Source organism: Aspergillus bombycis (genome assembly GCF_001792695.1).
Source record: "Aspergillus bombycis strain NRRL26010 chromosome Unknown contig00056, whole genome shotgun sequence".
NCBI lineage: Eukaryota > Fungi > Ascomycota > Eurotiomycetes > Eurotiales > Aspergillaceae > Aspergillus > Aspergillus bombycis.
In genome coordinates this window covers 91,682-112,726 of record NW_019170058.1, presented here as the reverse complement: position 1 = coordinate 112,726, position 21,045 = coordinate 91,682, and the positions used below count along the sequence as shown (strand labels likewise).

Below are 21,045 nucleotides of genomic sequence, written 5' to 3'. Positions count from 1 at the left end.
GCAATAGTTCCAACGGTATAATATCAGGCCATTTGCGTCAGGGGGGCGTCACGGGGAAGAAGGACTTGAAATTCCGTAGAATAATTAGTTTGCTCCACCATCGGACTCGCCGCTTGCCGCTTTTAGCTCTCGTCCCGAAGTACTCCGACTATTGCACATTACCCTAATCCTTTCGCCTGATTGCTCGAGAGGGGCTGAATCTAGTATATCCTTTCATATTAACAAGTCCTCCTACTCATGACTGCAGGAGATAGCCATCACTCCACTATATACATAGACCAGTCAAGCGGCAGATCGGACCATCTTCCTGAACTACTGTGCATTCGAACAGGAGTCCGAACGATACCTCTGCATCTGCTATAACTCAAACAAAGAAACTGTCTACGTGAGACAAGTTCTAGACCAACAAAGGAAGAACCCCAATGCGCCATCCTATGCAATGCATGCCTATGAAGACCCAATATACCGCAGACTTTTTAGCGTTTGAGAATCCGCAACCCCCAAGGACCAAGGAAAATAAGCACAAGAATCCAGGAAAGAGAATGTGAAACACAGGCCAGGCGTATGTTTCAAGCTCATGGCGTCCACTCGGCATCTGTTTGTGTTGTATGTCGACGTCGAGGTAGGATTGACGGCCGACGGGATACTGAATTTGGCCTTCGACCGTCTTCTTCAGCCAGAAGGTCGACATGAGATAGCCTGTTGGACACCCGCGGGACCCTGTTCCTTGACACACCAGGGTTCCCATTCAAGCCTGCCGTAAGGCCCGAACTGACCCCGTCTCTACTTCCAGGTCGGATCACAAGGGCAGAGCCACTCAGGGCATTTCGAGGGTGCCGTTGGCTCTCCCGACCTTCAAAGAACCCTTTGGACTGACTACCTCGATTGATCTGTGGCGTGGACGGGGCAGACTGGTTTGCCAATAGACTGGGAGGTGTAGTGGACGTACTTCGCCGTCGCACGCCAGGTTTGCGTTTACCCAGGCTATAGGCTTCGCTTTTCTCGTTGGATTGAATTAATTTCCCAGCCATATCCCTGACGAGAATGGCAGGATCGTTCTCTAACTCCCTGATCGCATCCAGCAACCCATATTTGGCTAGAAGGCCACCCTGCTCTTCGCTTGCATCGCAGATGCTGGATATTATCCGGAGTAAATTCAACCGCACTGCTGCTTTACTATGGTGTAGTTTCTGCCCTATTCTGCTGAACAGGTCTGGTCGCGCGAGCGTCGAGGCAATGGGGGGACTCAGTCTAAGAAGTTTTTGGAGGGGTTCAAGGAGATTCTCAAATGCATTCGCCTTTGATATGGTTAAACACCTAACAATGGAATCTGTAAATGAGGGTTTATCGGGTCGGTTGTCGAGGAGGTGCTCCTCAACCTTCGCTGTCTCTTCTTGAAGCCTATCAATCTGTTAGGCTCGAGCACATTCATTCCAATACAGCCGGGGCAAAAATACTAACCATGTAAAGATAGCGTCTAGCGCAGTCACTTGCCAATATGGGTCGGAAAGTAAAGATATATAGAATGCCAGGCCCTTGTTGCGCCACAGCTCACGGCGGCCAACTTTGCCAGAATGAGCCATGTCGCAGAGAATTGGTAGTGCGAATTCCTTCAATGGTCGTTCGGTCTTTACTATCTTTTGGAGCAGCGGAACAATGCCATTCAGAGCGGCGTCCTCCTGTCGAGGCTTGTTTAAGCGGCACATATTGTAGATGGTATTTAGGATCTGGTTCGAAACTTCTCGGAAATGGGGTCGTTTAATGGTAGACCTCAGCAAGTCTGTCAACACATCGATGGCATTCGAATTCTGTAGGGAATCCAGAGTGGTCGATAACATAGACAAATTTTTGATGAACTTCAGCATGGTTATCTGGTGAGCAGGAGTCATGCGCTTTAGTTCTTTAAGTACCCCTAGCGAGGATGTTAGTATTATTACGATCAAGACTTGGAGGAGTCATTCTTACGGTGTAGGACCGTTCTCTCAGCAACCATCTCTTTTACATGATTTTCGGCCTGTGAGAAAATGAAGAAGATGTTCGCAATACGACCCTCGACAGTCTCCGCCAGCTCCCCTTCTTCGTCCAATACCCGACTCAGGACTAACGACAGAGGATCCAATACCGAGTTGCGGGACAGGATTCTACAGAAGTCATTCTTTGGAGTTGAACCCTAAAAGAATTTGTCAGAGCATCCCTCCTCAAAGTGGAAATGCAGGTACATACCTGCAGCTCAAAAACGCTCCAGATACCGGTCACCCCAATTAATACTAGATCACGCTCATCTTCGTAATCATCTTCCAGGAACTCGACTAGAACATTCAGTCCTCCTGCACTGACGAACATTTGCAAAGTGAGAGTGGAAGTTTGATACATCTGCTGTACAAAGGTTGCTGCTTCAAGTCGGATCTCTCGTGGGTATTTTTTCGAGGCGAACTCGTTAATGATAGGAATACCTCCAACGAAACAAAGGTTTTCTTGTATCTCATAATCATTGTAGATGATCTCGTTAACGATTCTCAATAGGCATAAGATGATGTCACGCCGACGGCACATGTCAAGAATTTCAAGTATTGGCAGCATCCCATGTGCGCTGATGATGATGTTTTTAGTCTCCGGGAGATCATAGAAAACGTTCAGCAGTTGTTCGGAGATCTCGCCAAGCACGTCCTCATCCTGTGAGGTCTTTAATGAGCTAACAAGACCCTCGACTTGACCACGGAGCCGTGCATGTTTGTCGCGTGCAATATTCGCTTCCAGGTCTACTTCGTCTAACCCTTCCTCAAGTTGAGCAAACGGATCATCCTCGTCATCCTGGTCCCCAAGCCAAGAATCGTTTGACAGCTTAGAGTTCAGCATCAATGTGCCTTGGTCAGAGCTTCCCTCGCTCTCAGACTTGTCCAGAGTTACTTGATCCGCACCAAGAATATCAGAGAAATCTTCGTCTCTTTCATTTTCAGCGAACCTTTGTATCTCTATGGCTGATCGATGGCGTTTAACAGATATCCTTTTCCTAAGCTGAGGTTGGGGGTCATTCTCATCTTCAAGGGAAGGTTGATATCGGACTACTGCGTTCGTGGGCGAAAATACTAGCCCATCCATGTCGTCATCGGCTTCCTGTTAAGAGGTTAGAGAAAACTTGCACATAAGTCACTCCGATAGCAAGGACGGTTTTCATGTTTACCTGAAAAAGGCCAAGCTTCCGGTCTAGGACATCTTCGTTCGCCTGTATAAGATCGGAGTAATCCTCTACAGAGTTCTCCTTGTAGTAAGAAGCTGGACGGGGTTGTCTCATTGGAGGTACCGGGTTCTGTGTCAGGATGGGCACGTTATGCATGGCGATGGCGTTGTTATTGATCGGGTAGCGTGGTTGGCTTTGCGGCTGTGTATCTTCGATGCCAACATGTTTGGTTGAGAAAGGTCGTATGGTTTCCAGGGGATCTGAGTCTCCAGACTGCAGCGAGGTTCGAAAAGAATCATCGAAATCGTCAAAATTTTCTTCAGGCCTTAGGACTGTCCCATCCAAAGACGCAAAAGCCTTGAGCTTTTCAGAGGAGAGCATTCCTCCGAAGTTATCCTGTGGGCGAAGGTGAGGTAGTTGCAATGCACTAGGGGAAATTGCAGTAGCGAAATCATCATCCCAATTGTCTTCTTCGATGGAATCGGGCGACCTGAACCGATCTGCCACATTTCTGGAAATCGGAGACGCCTTCGTGGGCGTATTGCGGGACGATGTTAGAGGGGCTGAACCTTGGTAATCATGCCTTAATGGCCTTCGCAAAGTTCCTGCTTCGGGTGAACGCAGGGCTTCGTTCCACTCTTGGACACTTTTGACTGCCTCCTCATACTCGGTTGACTTTTTGGGAACAACCGAATCAGATCTGCGGGCGTTGACAATCCAGGGGTGTTTTAGAAGCTTCTTCGCAGAAACGCGGAGGTTTGGGTCTTTCTGGAAACACTGCATTAAGAAATCCTTGACAGCCTGTTGTGTTTGTTAGACATGAAACGGCATTTTCACAACAGGGGACAGACCGGAGAGGCGCCTTGTGGAAGGGGAGGATGATCATCATTGACAATGCGGAAAAGAGCCGGCATTGGCTGGAGATTGTAATAGGGGGGTTTCCCTTCCAGCAGCTCAATCACAGTACAACCAAGACTCCAGATATCTGAAGCTGTTGTCGCACCTGACAGTTCAATCACTTCTGGGGCCATCCAATACGGCGTGCCAACAACACTTGACTCATTGAGCCCAGTAGTACGGCTAGCAACACCGAAGTCCGCAAGTTTGACAAGGCCTTGCTTAGTTGTAAGAATATTCGCGCCTTTGATATCTCTATGTATGACACCTTGCTCATGGAGATATAAGAGACCGTGGAGGACCTGCGACATATATAGCCCAACCAGGTTTTCTGGGAAACGGCCAAAATTCTTTGCGATTGAATGTAAGGAGCCATTTTCACAGTATCTAAGTCTGTCAGCAACCCTTGCCCTGAATCCCATCCGATGGAGGCTCAGTAAACGTACTCTAGTATGATGTTTAGAGTTTCAGCGGATTTTACAAATCCATGGTACTTCACGATGTTTGAGTGCTGCAGTCGTTGAGTTAGTTGTCTACCAGGGTTCAGGTCTGCGTAGTCCTCGATCATTGGAGCTTACATCCAAATTCTTCAGAAGATCAATTTCCAGCTGCAGAACTCCAGATTAGCAATGCGTACATCAATTCACTGCCAGGATGCTCTGATCTTACCATAATGACACGTAATTCACTCTTTGGGAGGTCGGCCAACTTTATCTGTTTTACGGCAACAGTTTCCCCAGTATTCCAGTTCAGTGCCCTGTAGACTGATCCGAATGCGCCTTTACCCAAACAATCACCCAGTTGCTACCGTATATTAGCGTCAGTAACTTATTCCACTACTAGTAGGTTTCTGGAGCCACAGCCATACGTAATCCTTCAGTTCTGCAACATCCTTGGCCGTGGTTTTCGCCACTCTGTCATCCTTCGGCCTGTCATCTCGTTTTGATGGACTGGAGCCGAGTCTTGCCTGTCGTGCTTTGGCGGGAGCACTTTGTGGTTTAGAAGATGGAGGGCCCCCTCAATCCCCCCACTGCATCGAGAAACCATCATCCAGACCAATATGAGTTGACCCCCTCGTCAGATAGAGTCTGGATTCACCGATGTCGACAGATGATCTCGGACCTTGCGGTTTCAGGGGAGGAACGGGACGGCTGAAGGCAGGAGCCAGGCGATCGGAGAGTATTGTTCATATCAGCAAGACCTGTCTTTCGTGGCCACACATCATTAGTGAGAGTTAACAATAGAACAACAAAGCACATTGCTAAGATGAAGGAAGCTAATAATGCCGGAAAAGACATGCCATGGGCATAGCTTAGGAAAAACGTACAGATAGACTACTGCTCTCACACCCATCAAGCCGCGTTGAACCAAGCGCGTCACTGCACACATCAGATTCCTGCAGCTTTCTTTGAGGTCAGAGTTTTCAATCTACTCGATAGATAACTGCACAAACAGTCTCAGAATAGTGACCAAAAAAGAAATTATAACTTACTGCTGTGTCGGCTGAACCAAATGCAACAAATTGAAGGGTGTTTTGAACTTTCCCTTTCTCCACAATTCAGGCCACCACCTGTTTGGGGCATGACGCAGTGACCGCCTCTGTATCTCCGATCAGTCTTATCGGACTCCGAGTAATGCGCACTGCACTGTTCTTTACATGCTACTTTTATTTTTTATGACTGCTGTCACGGTTGTTACAGAAATACTTGAAACAGAAAAGAAAAAAGAACGAAGGATAAGAAAGGAGCCATGCCGTTCATGTATTACATTTTGTCTATCTATGTAAGAGAATGGTCTTGGTTTCAATTCCAAGAGACCCTTGAGTCTGTGTCAATCATGTACAGAGAAGTCCAGGCGCTGCTAACAATGAAAGGGTATCTTCAATTACACAACTATCACGACCCAGCGGTGTTTCCCAACTGTTTCTGCGCCTCTCGAAGATGACGGAGAACATCCGAAACAAGGTAAAGACTTCCAGCAATAACCATGGGACCGCCATTGGCCTTGCTAGAGGCCCAGTTGATGGCAGCAAGTATGTCGTGATCGAATGATTTCACATCTCCAATTGCAGAAATAGACTGCACACTGGAGGCTAATTCCTGGGGATCATTTGCTTTTACCCAAGGCATACCGTCGACGGGCCCAAACGCAGTAGTTGCAACATTATCACCAGCCTTGATGATAGGGTGAAAAAGTGAGGTTATGTCTTTTCCACGTGACGCTGCGATGACCCAAGTGACAGGACTCCCTTGCGGTCGAAGCTTACGGTCCACATATTGCCCGAGGACTTCGGCCGACTGGCTATTGTGAGCGCCATCAAGGAGGACAGAGTCTGTGCGAGCAACCATAGGACTCAGCACAATTTCTTGTAGACGTCCCGGCCACTCGACACGAGAGAGCTGGGAAACCAAAGAATCAGCCTTGAGGTCTGGACGGACTCTCCGGAGGGCCAGCTTTAAAGCAGAGATTGCGCAACACATATTCGCCCGCTGGTGAGGCTGTGGATCAAGTTGCTGGAAAAGTTGACTAAGCATTGGAGAGTGCTCATCCGGCGCATCGGGACGAGTGTAAATAGCATCGATGTCAAGTTCCTTGATACGCTCTTCAATAGTCGAGAGGGCTGCTGGTAGGTTCGTTCCATCGACTACGCACGGAACCCCCCGCTTCAAGATCCCGGCTTTCTCTCTAGTGATCTCTTCCAGGGTGTCTCCAAGCAGCGACTGGTGATCCAGACCTATTTTAGCGATGACCGATACAAGCACATTGTTCAGTATGTTCGTAGCGTCCAGCCGACCACCCATGCCCACCTCAACCACACCGATGTCAACCCGTTCATGGTTAAAGATCTCGAATGCCGTGGCGGTTAACAACTCGAACTCGCTTGCCCCTATGCCCAATGTTTGGTCCCGTAGCTTGATCTCTTCTTCAATCTGCCGGAATAAAGACTCTTGGACCACACTCTCACCGATGGTGATGCAGTCCCATCGGTCTATCAGGTGAGGTGAGGTAAAGCGGCCGCAGCGAATTCCACCGGAAGTCAATAAGTGAGACAAGTAAGCGCTGATCGAGCCTTTGCCATTTGTTCCAGCGATGTGGATGGACTTCCAAGTCAAAGGCGTCTGCTGAAGGAGACGGGATATGCGACTAAGACCGAGCTCGATCATTCCTCCGATTATATGTTTTCTGGCAACTAGTCAAGGTCAATCTCATGATCAGGAGTACCTCTCTGAGAAGGACGACATCTGTGTGGTCGCTAGTTGGAAGGAGTTGGAAGGAGTTGAGAAGTGCATGGCTCTTCTTTAAAAATCACTCGGTATCATTTCGCGCGGCTATCTATCGGATTTCCGTTGAGATAAGAGCGGCGTTTTAAGCCGGGAAACGGGAAACTTGCTCGAACTCCGAGGCTGACCGTACTGAATTGTACGCAGATGGGTATTGGCGCCACTAATGGCGCCACATCCCAGCCTCTCCCTCTTGAAGCGCGCCAGACAGCCTAAGGCAAATCCATTTGCCTCCGCTTTTTACCCTTACAAGGAAAATCAAATCTCCCCGTTTCTCCATCAACACAACGCTTCGTCGCACCCTCCCCGCAATCGTCGCACCTTCTTTCTTTCAATTTTGCGACACTCTTATCGTGGTTCTGGCGTGGGGTCTCTTCTAGAGGGTATTTTGGACACTAGTCTTCGTACAAACAGCCTTGGGTCTCTCGTAGTCATGGGTATACCGTAAGTTTGTCCCATTCTCTCTGTACTTGGCCTTATTCGGGTCTTTACGCGGTACTTATCGTGTATGGTACAGCCATCGTGACTAACGTAATTGCAGTATGTACCGTGAGCCTTCGTCCACAGAGGCTGCAAAGAACAATCCTGCCAAAGACCCTTGTGCTGCCGCACGTTCTGCAATTCGTCGCCAGACCACTATCCGGCGCCCTTCTCGTTACAGTAGCTCCGCTTTGCGCAGCGCGACTTTGCGCTCGCCGTTTCCCCGTCCACTAGCGGACGAGATTGAACGTGAAGCGAATGGGCTCTCGCGCCATGTACGCTCTCCTATCCCGAATTCCGGCTCCGGTGAAGATCCATTCGATCTGACCAATGGTCTGTCGGATTCCAGCGCAAGAGAAGCAGGCCAGCGCCTACTCAACGATGTTCTTCGTCACAGCCGTCCCGGCCAGAGATTGAGGATACCGCGTAACACTGTGTTAGACGACATATACTTGCGCGCAGCGGCTGGTGACCATGGGGGTGCTCGACAGGAACAAGATCACCCGCCTCCCTCCTTCACTCCTCGATTCGCCCCGGCAATTGCGTACCACAGGACCGCGTCTCCTCAGGCGCCTCCCGACGTCCGTTTGTCGCCATTTCCTCGGTCGGAGACCTTGGGTGGAGATGTCTCGATTGGTTCGACTATTCCTCTGTTACGGCGGGTTGGTCAGCGGTCTATTAATCAACCAAGCCGCCCAAACTCTCAGACTATTGTCGACGGCCTCGGAGATCGCCAACGGAGCATAAGCCCAGATGGTGACAATGCGAACGATGCTTGGGAAACGCTCTTAACTACCATCACACCAGACACCAATCTTCCTAGTGCAGACTCTTCGTTTACATCGGCGTCTGCGGGCACAAACACTTCAATGAACGGGACGGCACGAAGCTCGGCAACTTCTTTCGGAACACTGCCAAGTTCCATGGACTCAACTGCCGCAACTGTGCAAATGGTTCTCGACCCTTATCCGGAGTTCCTCAATCCGTGTGACTATTCCACTTCAACTGACTCCGAGTCCGATTCTGAGGCAGAGGCCACCCAGAACTCATTGTTTCAATACCACTATCGCCGAATACGTGAAATCAACGCCAGGAGGGATGCCAGGAGGCGTGCACGTAATGCACATTCGACCATGAGTAGCCAGCCTCCGCTTCCTGCGATCTCATTAGCTATTTCCAACTCTATAGACCCGGACCTTCAACATATGCAAGCTATTTTGGACCGGCTTGCCCGTCGAGAGGATGTCCCTGATGACTTGTGGACAGCAGCTGGACTGTCTCGTACCATCGGCCACGGGGTCAGTGCAAATGACGGTACCAACAATACTGATGCAGTTGATGGGCCGTCCAGACAGCAGCAGTGAAGGCCTTATATACTTTCTTTCTGATTTTGTGTTAATTATTGAGCCTTTCATCTCCATTTTGTGAGGGACAGTCATGTCGATGTAAATGGGTTAAGCGGGAAGGATATCACGTTCGGCGTTCTTGGTGTCTTTCAAAATACACGGTTTGCGGGTTGCCTTACAGTGGCTGGAAGCACTTATAATGGGATGATCATTTGTTTATTTCCCTATATCTGTTCGGGTTACGTTGATTTTGTTTTTTTGAAGTTTAGCAGCCTTTTGTTTCTTGGGGTCAGGATGGAGGCAGATCTACGGACAACTTACGAGGGGCGTTTGTCTAGGATTCTCGTCACCTTTGGCATTCTGCATACGTGGTACATAACCTGCATTTCCAGGTTGTACAGCTTCAGCCAGAAGTAATTGAACAGTGGGCAGCGCTGAGGATCGCATGAACTAGAATTTAATAAGCCTGTTGTATTAAGATGTAGAGGGTACCTGAATTGATTCCAAAGCTTGGTCTAGTTTGACAAAGGTATTGGTTTGTACCTGAGATAAACATGATACTGGATGTGGTAGTGGTGCCTGTTCACGTACCTGTTGTAACCTCGTGACTTGGGGATGGGAAAACGACCCCTGTGACGTAGGGCCGGTATGTGCGTAAGTTACCTACGGCGTATGATGCTCACCTCTCCGGAGTCCGTACAGATCGCAAAACCCCACTCCGATGACAAGCCCCGCCGACTGCCTCTACTTATCTCAATGGACCACGGGGCTTTTCTTTGTCCATCACATCAACTAGTATCATCGTTTTGCGTTGGATATTCGCACATTGATCCCAGAAATTACCTTTGAAGGCCCTGGATCTGTTTTGAATGATTTAGCCTCCCCGTTATCTTGTGTCTTTGATGAAGTACTTTGCAACGTTTATCTGCATGAGACACGGCCCGGGGTATTTTGATTGATTTCTATACTACTAGTATCTTCCCTTACCCCCAAATATACTCTGGATCTATAGATATAAGGGCAATTATGGATATCCAGGTAGACAGATTAGTCGATAAGATCTGGGGTAAGTCGCTCGGCATGCCGCATATTGCACAGCAAGCACGTCTAGCCTTGAGATTTCGAGGACGAAAAAATTCTTACACCGATGGATTACTAATGGCTCTTCTTAAGGTAAAACGCAATCTACGCCAGATGATTCTCGGTTGATGATAGCAGTGAGTGGCATACCGGGGTCCGGAAAGACAGCACTTGCCAGCATGATGGCAAGTCGCATCAACCAACTCTACACAGCACAGCATCTCAATTCACCGCCTATCGCGACTGCTATCCCTATGGATGGGTATCATCTTACGCGGGCGCAACTCGCTCAAATGCCCGACCCGGTGTATGCTGCTGCGCGACGGGGTGCAGCTTTCACTTTTGACGGGGAGAAGTTTTTGAAATTAGTCCAGGCTCTGCGGGAGCAGTTGACGCCGGAGACACAAAGCTTGTACGCGCCAAGCTTTGATCATGCAGTCAAAGATCCTGTCGATGATGATATTGAAATCCCCGCCACATGCAGGGTTATTTTCTTCGAGGGGAATTACCTAAGTTTAAATAAAGAGCCATGGAATAAGGCGGCACAACTGATGGATGAGCTTTGGTTTGTGGATGTTGAATTCGAAACAGCTCGAAAGAGGTTGGTTCGGAGGCACGTCAAGGCGGGTATCGCGAAGGACGAAGCCGAGGCAGATAAGCGAGCGACAGAAAATGACCTTGTGAATGGCCGGGAAATCGTGGACTATAGGTTGCCCGTTCAGGAGATAATTACAAGTCATTATGACCCTAACTGGGACCGGTGACTGATGGGTCTTGGTGGATTTTCGGTGCGGGTATGAGGAATAGATGACGGATTGAAGCATGACACATCTTAGAGCGTTCCCTTTTGTTTTTGTTTCTTAAAGAACACTTCATTGAATGGGGATAGGGAACATTGCATAACAGTAGGCACTATACTATAATTAGACGCATAGGGAGTCTGGCCACTTATTAGTTTAGCTTACTGCTAGCTGTTGGATAAATTTAGGATAATAAAAGGACTGAGACAATGTTACTTGATACCCAACTTGGCATTGATAACCATCAATTTAAAGGTGCAGAATGTATTCCCCACAGGTTGGTTTTTAGGGGGTTGCATTTGGCATACAGTTACAAGACCCTTTTCCTAATGTTTTACTTGCAACGTTGAATTTGCACCGGATTTCTAGGTACAACTTACTTGGTAAGAAACTTGATCTACTAATGTTCTAGACTTGGGCTTTAATTAATACTGAGGGAAGAAGTTTTGAGATTACATGCGTTACAACCGGATGGCAATACTGCCGGGAAGCTCCACCAATCGAGTCCCGATACTTAACCACAAAAGCAATCCGCAGTAGAAGGACCCACTTAAAATAGATAGTTCCGTACAGTAAAATTTGCAAGGGAAACTGATTGGAAATGAGAACCACCCCAGACATGATCTCAGGGCCAGGAAAGGATCGGCAGGGTCGATGCCTGATTGGGTGAGACAGGTCCCCTCTTCACTTTCTCTTCTTCCATTAAATTTCCATTCCGCTGCTCCAAACTCAAGATCATCTATCATTCTTTCCATCGCTTGTCTGTCACTCTTTATCGCAAGCTGTCACTCCTTTCTCCCCCCCCCCCCCCCAGTCCGTTCTTTAGCATCAAACTTGTTTTAGTCAGTCTTTTTACACAGCGCCCCGAACTCGACAGTTCAAATTATCACCTGTACCCCTAAACGCTCACTTTCGCCGTCATGTTGTTCGCTAAGTCTGCTCTTGTCTTGTCTTTTTTGGCCCTCGGCAACATTGCCGCCGCTGCAGTCCCTAGGGCTTGCCTTCTTGACGCTCTCAGGTACGCTTATACTAGAACCAGAAAAATGTGAGCTTGGGAATAGCATGGTTTCTGACAACTCGATTAGCAACGAGCCAAGCCCCGGTGATCTCAAAGCCGTCTGTGTTGATAAAGTGCAGACCAAAATCGAGAGCTTGTGCAGCGATGATGACAAGCAGGACGCTCTGAAGCAGTTCGCTGACACCTGTTCCTCTGCTGGACACAAAGTCGGTATGTACATCGTAGACTGCTGATATCGAGGGCGTGATTTGTAGTGCGCTAACATCTCTCTCCCAGTCGTCAACACCTCAACCTCCTCGAGTGCCTCTTCCACCGGTACTTCCACTGCCGATTCCAAATCAAGCAGCTCCGGCTTTGTCACTGCTACCGCTACCAGCACTTCCGGCTCCGGCTCCAGTTCCAGTGCTGGAGTTATCCCTACCTCCGGCTCTGATTCTGATTCTAACTCTGGCTCCGGCTCCGGCTCTGGAACTAACCCCAGCTCGACCTCTTCCTCTGGAGTACCTCTTCATACCGCCAATGCTGGCTCGTCTGACAGACATATTCCCGCTGCTGCTTTTGCTGCGGTTGTCTTCGTCGCTTCGCCGCTACGCTGTAAGGGTGATCAACCTTCGAATCGTTCTACTCAGCTGCGCAGTGAGTATCGGGTATCCGGGTGGAATGACTTAATTCCATTCTTGTTCTATTCTTTGTACCAATCGTATATTGAGACCAATCTCAGTCATGTAAGGGGGTGTGTTGCAATAACTAGAAGGAGGCTGTATGCTCCTTCCCGGTAGATAGTAAGGAAATCAACCTTGTAACTATCTTGTGCTCCTTGATCTAAGCCCAGACTTCTTAGTGCGCCTAAACTAATTGATAGGCAATAGACCTGACGTCAGATATAAAGCTGAAAGAAGTATAGAGCACCGTATACCCGGAAATTCAGACTCTAGCGAGATCGGAGGTTCGTCAATCGCGTGGCGTGACGAAAGCATCAGAATCACGTGAGTTGGCGGGTTCTTTGGGGTTCGATGCTTAAGTAAGGGAGCCCCATTTACTTGGTCCAAACACGAAAATTCGCGTTGATATCCACCGTCAACGCGTTGTTGGTCCCGGCAGCATCAAATATCTGCTGGACTCTCTGCCCCTCCAACTTCTTTTCTCCTTCTCATCCCCTCTTCACTCCAGTCCTCAGGGCTTTCCTTATCATCTTAAAACGACTTTGCCTTTGTTTTTCTTCATTCCAGAGCCTTAGCACTTCATCCGTTCAGTAATACTATTATACCCTGTTTCTTATCATCGTCTTCACGTATCTTCCGAGCTCTCCCCTCTACACGTCAAAATGTTTGTCTACAAGAGAGGTATGCATTGATCTCCTTTAATTCTTTCTAGTTTCGAACCTAAGCTTGTATTCTGCTACCAAATGCGACCTTTGTCGTGTTTCGTCCGAAACCTTGCCACCGACTTGGACACCCGCTAACCAACCGTGATTATTAGACGGACGCAAAGAACGCGTGCAGTTCGACAAAATTACTGCTCGTGTGTCAAGGCTATGTTATGGTCTTGACCCTGAGCATGTTGACGCTGCTGCTATCACCCAGAAGGTCATTTCTGGTGTTTACCAGGGTGTCACCACTGTTGAACTTGACAACCTGGTATGGCTCTGCAGCTCCGCAGATAAATCGACGCAATGTACTGATGGGTTTGTGTAGGCTGCTGAGACTGCGGCATACATGACTACCACACATCCAGACTACGCCATTCTTGCTGCTCGTATAGCTGTTTCGAACCTTCACAAGCAAACGAAGAAGCAATTTTCCCTGGTTATCTCAGACCTATACCACTATATCAACCCAAAGAATAAGAAGCCTGCCCCGATGATATCAAAGGAAACGTACGAGATTATCATGAAACATGCCGACGAACTCAACTCAGCTATTGTGTATGACCGTGATTTCAACTACAACTTTTTCGGCTTCAAGACTCTTGAGCGGTCATACTTGCTGCGGATTGATGGAAAGGTTGCTGAACGCCCTCAGCACCTTTTGATGCGTGTTGCTGTTGGAATTCACGGTAATGACATTGAGAAGGCTATCGAGACCTATCACTTGATGTCTCAGAAGTATTTCACCCATGCCTCCCCGACCTTGTTCAATGCCGGTACCCCTCAGCCTCAGCTTGCTTCATGCTTCCTTGTCGATATGAAGGAGGATAGCATCGAAGGTATTTATGACACCCTCAAGACTTGTGCATTGATCTCCAAGACCGCGGGTGGAATTGGCCTCAATGTGCACCGCATTCGTGCTACCGGCTCCTACATTGGTGGTACCAATGGATCCTCCAATGGTATTGTTCCTATGCTCCGGGTGTTCAACAACACTGCCAGATATGTAGACCAGGGAGGAAACAAGCGTCCAGGTGCTTTTGCCATCTACTTGGAACCTTGGCACGCCGATGTTTTCGAATTCCTTGATCTCCGCAAGAACCATGGTAAGGAGGAAGTGAGAGCTCGTGATCTCTTCTATGCCCTCTGGACTCCGGACTTGTTCATGAAGCGGGTTGAAGCCAACGGCGAGTGGACTCTCTTCTGTCCTAACGAGGCCCCCGGCTTGGCCGATGTTTATGGTGATGAATTCGAGGCGCTCTATGAAAGGTTAGACATACTCCCCTCCGATTCCCAAATCAACCACTCGTACTAACAAGAGAGTAGATACGAAAAGGAAGGTCGTGGCCGCAAGACCATCAAGGCTCAGAAGCTCTGGTATGCTATTTTGGAAGCTCAGACCGAGACTGGAAATCCTTTCATGCTGTACAAGGATGCCTGTAACAGAAAGAGTAACCAGAAGAACCTGGGAACAATCCGCAGCTCCAACCTCTGTACTGAAATCATTGAGTATACTGCTCCGGATGAGGTTGCTGTTTGCAACCTTGCCTCTCTTGCCCTCCCTACCTTCGTTGATGCTGCCCGGGGTGAATACGACTTTGGCAAGCTGCACGAAGTCGTGCAGGTGCTGGTTCGTAACCTGAACAAGATCATTGATATCAACTACTACCCCGTCCCTGAGGCCAAGAACAGCAACATGCGTCACCGCCCCATTGCTCTTGGTGTCAATGGTCTGGCCGATGCCTTCCTTGCCCTGCGTTTGCCATTCGACTCGCCCGAGGCGAAGCAGCTGAACACTCAAATCTTCGAGACCATCTACCACGGAGCTTTGACTGCTTCATCTGACCTGGCCAAGGAATTTGGAACGTACGAGTCATATGAAGGCTCTCCCGTCTCCCAGGGAATTCTTCAGTACGACATGTGGGACCGGACCCCCACTGATCTCTGGGACTGGGACGCTCTCAAGGCAAAGATCGCGCAGACCGGAGTGCGCAACAGCTTGCTAGTGGCGCCTATGCCGACCGCAAGCACCAGTCAAATCTTGGGTTTCAATGAGTGTTTCGAGCCTTACACCTCGAACATCTACTCCCGCCGTGTCCTTGCGGGTGAGTTTCAGGTCGTCAACCCCTGGCTTCTCAAGGACTTGGTCGACCTTGGTTTGTGGTCGGACAACATGAAGAACCGTATCATTGCCGAGGGTGGCTCCGTTCAGAACATCCCTAACATCCCCGCCGACATCAAGGCCCTCTACAAGACCGTGTGGGAGATCTCCCAGCGTTCGATCTTGCAGATGGCGGCAGACCGTGGTGCCTACATTGACCAGTCCCAGTCGCTTAACATCCACCTCAAGGAGCCGACTATGGGTAAGATCACCAGCATGCACTTCGCTGGCTGGAAGATGGGCTTGAAGACCGGCATGTACTACTTGCGTACCATGGCCGCTTCGGCTCCCATCCAGTTCACCGTGGACCAGGAGGCCCTCAAGGTTGCTGATACGAACGTCGCTCGGGCCAATGCTTCTTTCCGGAAGCGGGCCGTGGGTGCTGCATCCAACACATACTCCGCTGTTCCTCGCTCCCCCACAAGCGAGACCAACGGACAGGCCAATGGCCTTGTTGAGCCCAGCCCACGTGCGGAGGAGGCCGCTAACGGCGACTCTCAGAGCGAGGATGAGCAGAAGACGAGCGAGGAGCGCGAGAATGACATCTATTCTCAGCAGGTTCTCCAATGCAGCATTGAGAACAAGGAAGCCTGCCTGATGTGCCAAGGTTGAACATATTCTATATAATGATTGGGTTTGCAAACGGCGTGCGGGTATGGATCTGATGTTTTGTTTGTGCGCATTGATATCATGAGTTTGATGGATACTGGGTCTTGATTTTGCTTCTACTGTTTATTTCATGGTTTTGCTGTTCTTCTATGAGTTGTGTGACATGCATGTACTCCAAAAACCTTGACTGGTTTGTATCTTTCTATTTTCAACGTCCTGGGACGGTCCTAATGGCAAAATGTGACTTAGATAGAATGGGTTAGGAATCTAACGTTTGTGATTTATTCATGGAGAGTCTTGTGCCATGCACTCGGGAACCGATGTGAGCCATGTAGTTGTAGGAGACATGCATCGCCTGGCTCCCCGGAGCTTGAGATAATGACTTGTGTAGTTGAGGTACTGCTACATTCTGCGCCGTGAATTGCCTCCCGTGCCGCCGTCATTGGGGGAAGGCAAAATGAGCAGTACCATTCAGTGCTACCTGCGACAAAGGATCTCCCGTAGCACAAGTCACACAAGTGACTCCCTTGTACTTTAGTACAGCGGTATACAGTCGAGCAAAAGAGGCAGGAACAAGATACCGAGAATCATACTTGCATAGTACTATATCATATCCAGGTCACTTCCAGTGGTGAAATACGGCCGGCGTTGTCTAGATCGGGAGCGTCTCGCTCATAGTGTTGACTAGGACAGGTATTGGTCAAAAGAAGGAGATTCGAGATTCATGCAACGCATATACTTCAATTCAACTACGTTGTTGTTACGTTAGTTACTACTCACCAGTTGATAATTCCCGTCCCACGAAGCACCCAATCATGTCAAGCCCGCCGTCGCAAAAGCCCTAGCGAGGAGAAAAATTTTCCTACCGCTAGTAGTGCCAAAAGAGGGGTTCCCTGCCCTAACCTCTTCTGCATCGAATTGTCCCCATCATTACCAGTTCAATACCACTCAATACTACTAGCAGACTAGACAATACCCTAAGTTTCCCGCTTTGAACCCGATTAGTCTCTTTCCACGGTGAGTCCCGAGCACGACGCAGGCCAGATGTGTACCCGGGTCTAGACTTGGGGACTTCTGCTCTGACGTATGACTTTGCATTGTCTTTCCGAGTTGTACAGGGTTGTTCGTATTCCGTCGGGCTTGGTCCTGGTTGTGATGTGTCGTCCTGTCAAAGGGAACACATTCACATTCTCTTCCCCCGTTCCGCTTATTTGGGGGCCTGGTTGGAATGAGATGAGACTGGGGCTGGGCAACGAGGAGTATTATATCAGATGTGACATGTAGGGGAGGGGCTTTGTACGAGGCTATTTTGTGATGTGGTTTTATTTGATATCATTTTATTGTCTCTTCGTTTTGGATTCCCCATCCATGCCCTTAAAGCGGGTAGTATTATGGATTCGGTGGTTTTCCATCTAATCTTCAGGGACCGATAACATAGGGCTAGGGGGAGTAGGGACCAGATTCAATCTATCGGGCAACGATAGATTAAATCTGGGCCTAGACTGGTGGAGTTCGCGGTGTCCACAGAACCACATCTCACTCTCACAAGACATACATGCATGAGCGGGCTTGATGACAGGATACCGAGTACATGCCGACGTCGAACCGGGTTCTCCTCTTTTTTCCCTTTTTTCTTTTTTTTTTTGCTTTTCCCACTCAGCTGTAGCTATCGTAAGCCGCCGTTCGAAGGTTCTGGTCTGAATCGCTATGAAACCATGCAGGGACACAGGCTCTCCCCTCTTTGTGTGCCACAGTTTCGACTCTCGCCCCTCCAAAGAAAGAAAAAGAAGGGGGGGTAAAACGGCACTACGAAGGCGTTGAGAAAATGTGATCTTGCGGGTGGCGTTGGTACCTGAAAGGACTGAGTCGATTAAGTCCAGTGCACGGGTGGGGGATGAAGACTAAACAGTCAAAACGCCCCATTAGGGTTGCATCTTTTTCTTTCCACTTTTCCATGCTACTCTGCATAGAGCTTAGAAAGAAGAGGTCTGGACTTCGGAGGGCCCGATTGTATTCACGAATGAGAGAAGAAAGAACCCCCCAATTGCACAAAGCCGTTGCGAGAGACAGTGTGTTGTCGGAAAAGGATGATATTGGCCGGCGCATTGACATCCACGTATCCATGTCAGAATGAGCCGTTCTCTTTTTTATTTTTTTTTTCATTGTACCCGAGCATCCATGACTTGCTGACAGGGGTTGGGTCAACCTCTGCTCGCTTCCTTTCGCTTCAATTGTTCATCCTTGGACCTAAGACAATTGACGAATTAATGTCTCTGAAGAAATCTTTTTGTTTTGGGGGTGGACGTTTCGTCAGCCGAGTCCTCCTCATCAGATTCAAAAAGAAAGCGTCATCGAAAAGGCTGACAATGTCATTTCATTTTCGTTTTCATTCTCATTCTTATTTTTATTTTATTCTTTATTTGATGTACTTCTCTGGAGTCCACGAGGGCAAAGCCACACCGGAAATAGGTGCAAGGCCAAGAGTGTGGCGGAGGTCAGGTACCATCGTCATTTCGGACAACGAGCGAGGCGCCGATCCCCCCTGGAACTCCAAGGCAAACAAAATGGACAGAGACGAGGAATGGAGGAGGGACCGTAAGGGGGCAGAAAAAAAAAAAACCTAAACTCAATACCAAGCCTACACTAAAGCGAGCTAGACGAGATTTAGTCGCGAAACCATGCTTGAAATGGGCATAGATTGTACACGCTGTAACACCGGCGCCAATCTTGCACCGCCAATCAGTGAGATTCTCAAATTGGTCGGGGAGCGGGTACCTGAATTCAATCAATCACCAAACTTCGGATGGCTCGGACGCTGCTGCTTTTGAACCACACGTCATCCGGTTGAGGCTGACAGGTCAAAGTGCCGGTGAGCAATGAAGCATACATGTGTGCCTTTCATGGTATTTTTTTTTGTTCCGGATTTTCCAGATCAATGCAAGGGGAATGATCACAACAACATAGTACATACTCCGAGTACTATGTACATGCCTTGGTAGGATCAGGGACCTTCTCCTCCATTGGGATAACTCTCGGGCCATCCCAATCAGACAACCCAAAGTTAAGATGATCCCAATCCAACGGTTGAGGTTCAGGGCGAGTGGAACCGAGCAATCATTGAAAGTGGGCGAATTTGGAGCCAGTGGTGAGGTGAGTGAGCCATTGATGGTTGGCCGCAATATTTAATCCGTCCCATGGGTTCACGAGCTGTGCGGTGGGTCCGGGGCTTGGACAACAGAGAGATCCACTTCTATCTGATGAACATGCAAATTATTCGCTGGGTTCCTGAACAGTCCACTGCGCATGCCAATGATATCCAGAAGAAACGGAAAAATATAAAATATAAAAAATGTAAAAGTCAAAATAATAAATAAATAATGAAATACAAAAAAAAAAAAAAGAAAAGACACAGAGACAAAGGAATTAGTCTGGATGCTAGTCCTATACGAGTCGACTACTACTACTACTACTACTACTAAGGTACTAACTAACTAGGTGTACCTACCCGAGGAGGGAAGTCACCATCCATGCACCTCGTTTTAAATACTTGGGTCTTCCCTCCCTTACCGGCTTCTCCCTTCTTTCTCTTCCCTTCTCTTCACCGATACTCACCACAGTCTTCTCTCTCTTAGACAGCTTTCTGTCGTTCCTTCCTTCTTCCTTCCAACGACACTCTCATTCTTTCTGAGTGTTCATCCATATCCCCAAACTGCTGCGCAGTGGGTTAAATTGACTCATTCCTTCAATTGAACTTCCTCGGCTCGCCGATCACAACCTTCCTTGAAAACCAAGATATCATACCTGCAATGGCTCCTCTGGCTAAGACTCTCGCCCTCGCCGGCGCCCTTTTCGCTGCCGTCGCCTCCACCGCTCCTGTGCAGAAGCGCCAGGATGTTGTCGTGAACACCCGCACCACTGTCGAATGGACTACCGTGACGGTGACCACGACCATCACCATGGACCAACCTGCCCCGACAACGGCTCGTCCCACTGTCTCTGTCCCTGCATCCTCGGCTCCCGTCGTGACTCCCGAGCCTGCTCAACCCAGTGAGGTTCCTGACGAGCCCGAGCAGAGTGAGGCCCCCGAGCCCCGGCAATCTGCAACCATCCAGCCAGTTTGGACTCCCACCCCGGTTGAGCCGACTACCTCTACTACTCCCACCCCGGAGCCTACCGAACAGCCCGAGCCTACCCAGCAGCCAGAGCCCACCACCACCAGCGCTCCTCCGGTCGTGGTCCCGACGTCATCTAGCACTACCTCTGCTGCCCCTCAGCCTACCGCCAGCACCCCCAGCGGCGGCGGATACACCGGTAGCTGCTCCAAGGGCTCCCCCTGCACGGGTCAGGTCACCTTCTACGACACTGCCACCTCTCAACTTGCCCCTAGCAGCTGTGGATTCACCAACGACGGCTCCACCGAGGACGTCCTGGCCCTTCCCGTCGGTCTGATGAAGGACGAGGACTGCGGTCGCATGGTGACCGTTCACTACAATGGCAAGGTCAAATCTGGAAAGGTCGTCGACAAGTGCATGGGCTGCGACAGCACCTCCATTGACCTGTCGCGTCACTTTTTCAATTCGCTGGCTTCCGAGTCTGAGGGCCGTCTCTTCAATGTAGAGTGGTACATGGAGTAAATGCGTTGAATGCTAGCTTCTTCTGCTGGCTCTTGACTTGATTTTTGCTGCTTCACTTCTTCGATATCCATACCCCCCCCTTTTTCTCTTCTTCTTCTTAACCTTCTCCACACTCGTTTTCATACATATTTTTACGCAATTTGCTCCGCATGGAGTATTTGAGCTATGTTCATAGATCTTCTCGGGTTATTTAAC

The 21,045-nt window shown here is 49.1% G+C and overlaps 7 protein-coding genes across 7 annotated transcripts; 5 read left to right on the top strand and 2 right to left on the bottom strand.

Moving 5' to 3' along the window:
- Positions 1-575: 575 nt before the first annotated feature.
- ABOM_006805 (serine/threonine-protein kinase) lies at positions 576-5,265 on the bottom strand (the record flags this gene model as incomplete). The annotated part of the gene is made up of 11 exons (XM_022533934.1): positions 576-1,401; positions 1,462-1,912; positions 1,966-2,170; positions 2,224-3,114; positions 3,182-3,979; positions 4,030-4,462; positions 4,522-4,586; positions 4,654-4,683; positions 4,745-4,879; positions 4,944-5,064; positions 5,174-5,265. The coding sequence occupies 11 exons, from the start codon at positions 5,263-5,265 to the stop codon at positions 576-578; spliced, it is 4,047 nt and encodes a 1,348-aa protein (XP_022388061.1).
- Positions 5,266-5,970: 705 nt separating this feature from the next.
- ABOM_006804 (dihydrofolate synthase) lies at positions 5,971-7,239 on the bottom strand (the record flags this gene model as incomplete). The annotated part of the gene is made up of 1 exon (XM_022533933.1): positions 5,971-7,239. The coding sequence occupies one exon, from the start codon at positions 7,237-7,239 to the stop codon at positions 5,971-5,973; it is 1,269 nt and encodes a 422-aa protein (XP_022388062.1).
- A 659-nt stretch (positions 7,240-7,898) lies between these two features.
- On the top strand, positions 7,899-9,200 carry ABOM_006803 (uncharacterized protein; the record flags this gene model as incomplete). The annotated part of the gene is made up of 1 exon (XM_022533932.1): positions 7,899-9,200. The coding sequence occupies one exon, from the start codon at positions 7,899-7,901 to the stop codon at positions 9,198-9,200; it is 1,302 nt and encodes a 433-aa protein (XP_022388067.1).
- Positions 9,201-10,208: 1,008 nt separating this feature from the next.
- Positions 10,209-11,026, top strand: ABOM_006802 (kinase-related protein; the record flags this gene model as incomplete). The annotated part of the gene is made up of 2 exons (XM_022533931.1): positions 10,209-10,248; positions 10,356-11,026. The coding sequence occupies 2 exons, from the start codon at positions 10,209-10,211 to the stop codon at positions 11,024-11,026; spliced, it is 711 nt and encodes a 236-aa protein (XP_022388068.1).
- A 956-nt stretch (positions 11,027-11,982) lies between these two features.
- Positions 11,983-12,906, top strand: ABOM_006801 (putative GPI anchored cell wall protein; the record flags this gene model as incomplete). Its single annotated transcript, XM_022533930.1, has 4 exons — positions 11,983-12,080; positions 12,148-12,290; positions 12,357-12,674; positions 12,860-12,906. 4 exons carry the CDS (start codon positions 11,983-11,985, stop codon positions 12,904-12,906), a joined length of 606 nt encoding a protein of 201 aa, XP_022388065.1.
- A 498-nt stretch (positions 12,907-13,404) lies between these two features.
- Positions 13,405-16,219, top strand: ABOM_006800 (ribonucleotide-diphosphate reductase subunit RNR1; the record flags this gene model as incomplete). Its single annotated transcript, XM_022533929.1, has 4 exons — positions 13,405-13,423; positions 13,560-13,717; positions 13,775-14,715; positions 14,773-16,219. 4 exons carry the CDS (start codon positions 13,405-13,407, stop codon positions 16,217-16,219), a joined length of 2,565 nt encoding a protein of 854 aa, XP_022388066.1.
- A 3,803-nt stretch (positions 16,220-20,022) lies between these two features.
- On the top strand, positions 20,023-20,850 carry ABOM_006799 (allergen Asp f 7; the record flags this gene model as incomplete). Its single annotated transcript, XM_022533928.1, has 1 exon — positions 20,023-20,850. The coding sequence occupies one exon, from the start codon at positions 20,023-20,025 to the stop codon at positions 20,848-20,850; it is 828 nt and encodes a 275-aa protein (XP_022388069.1).
- Between the last annotated feature and the right edge of the window lie 195 nt (positions 20,851-21,045).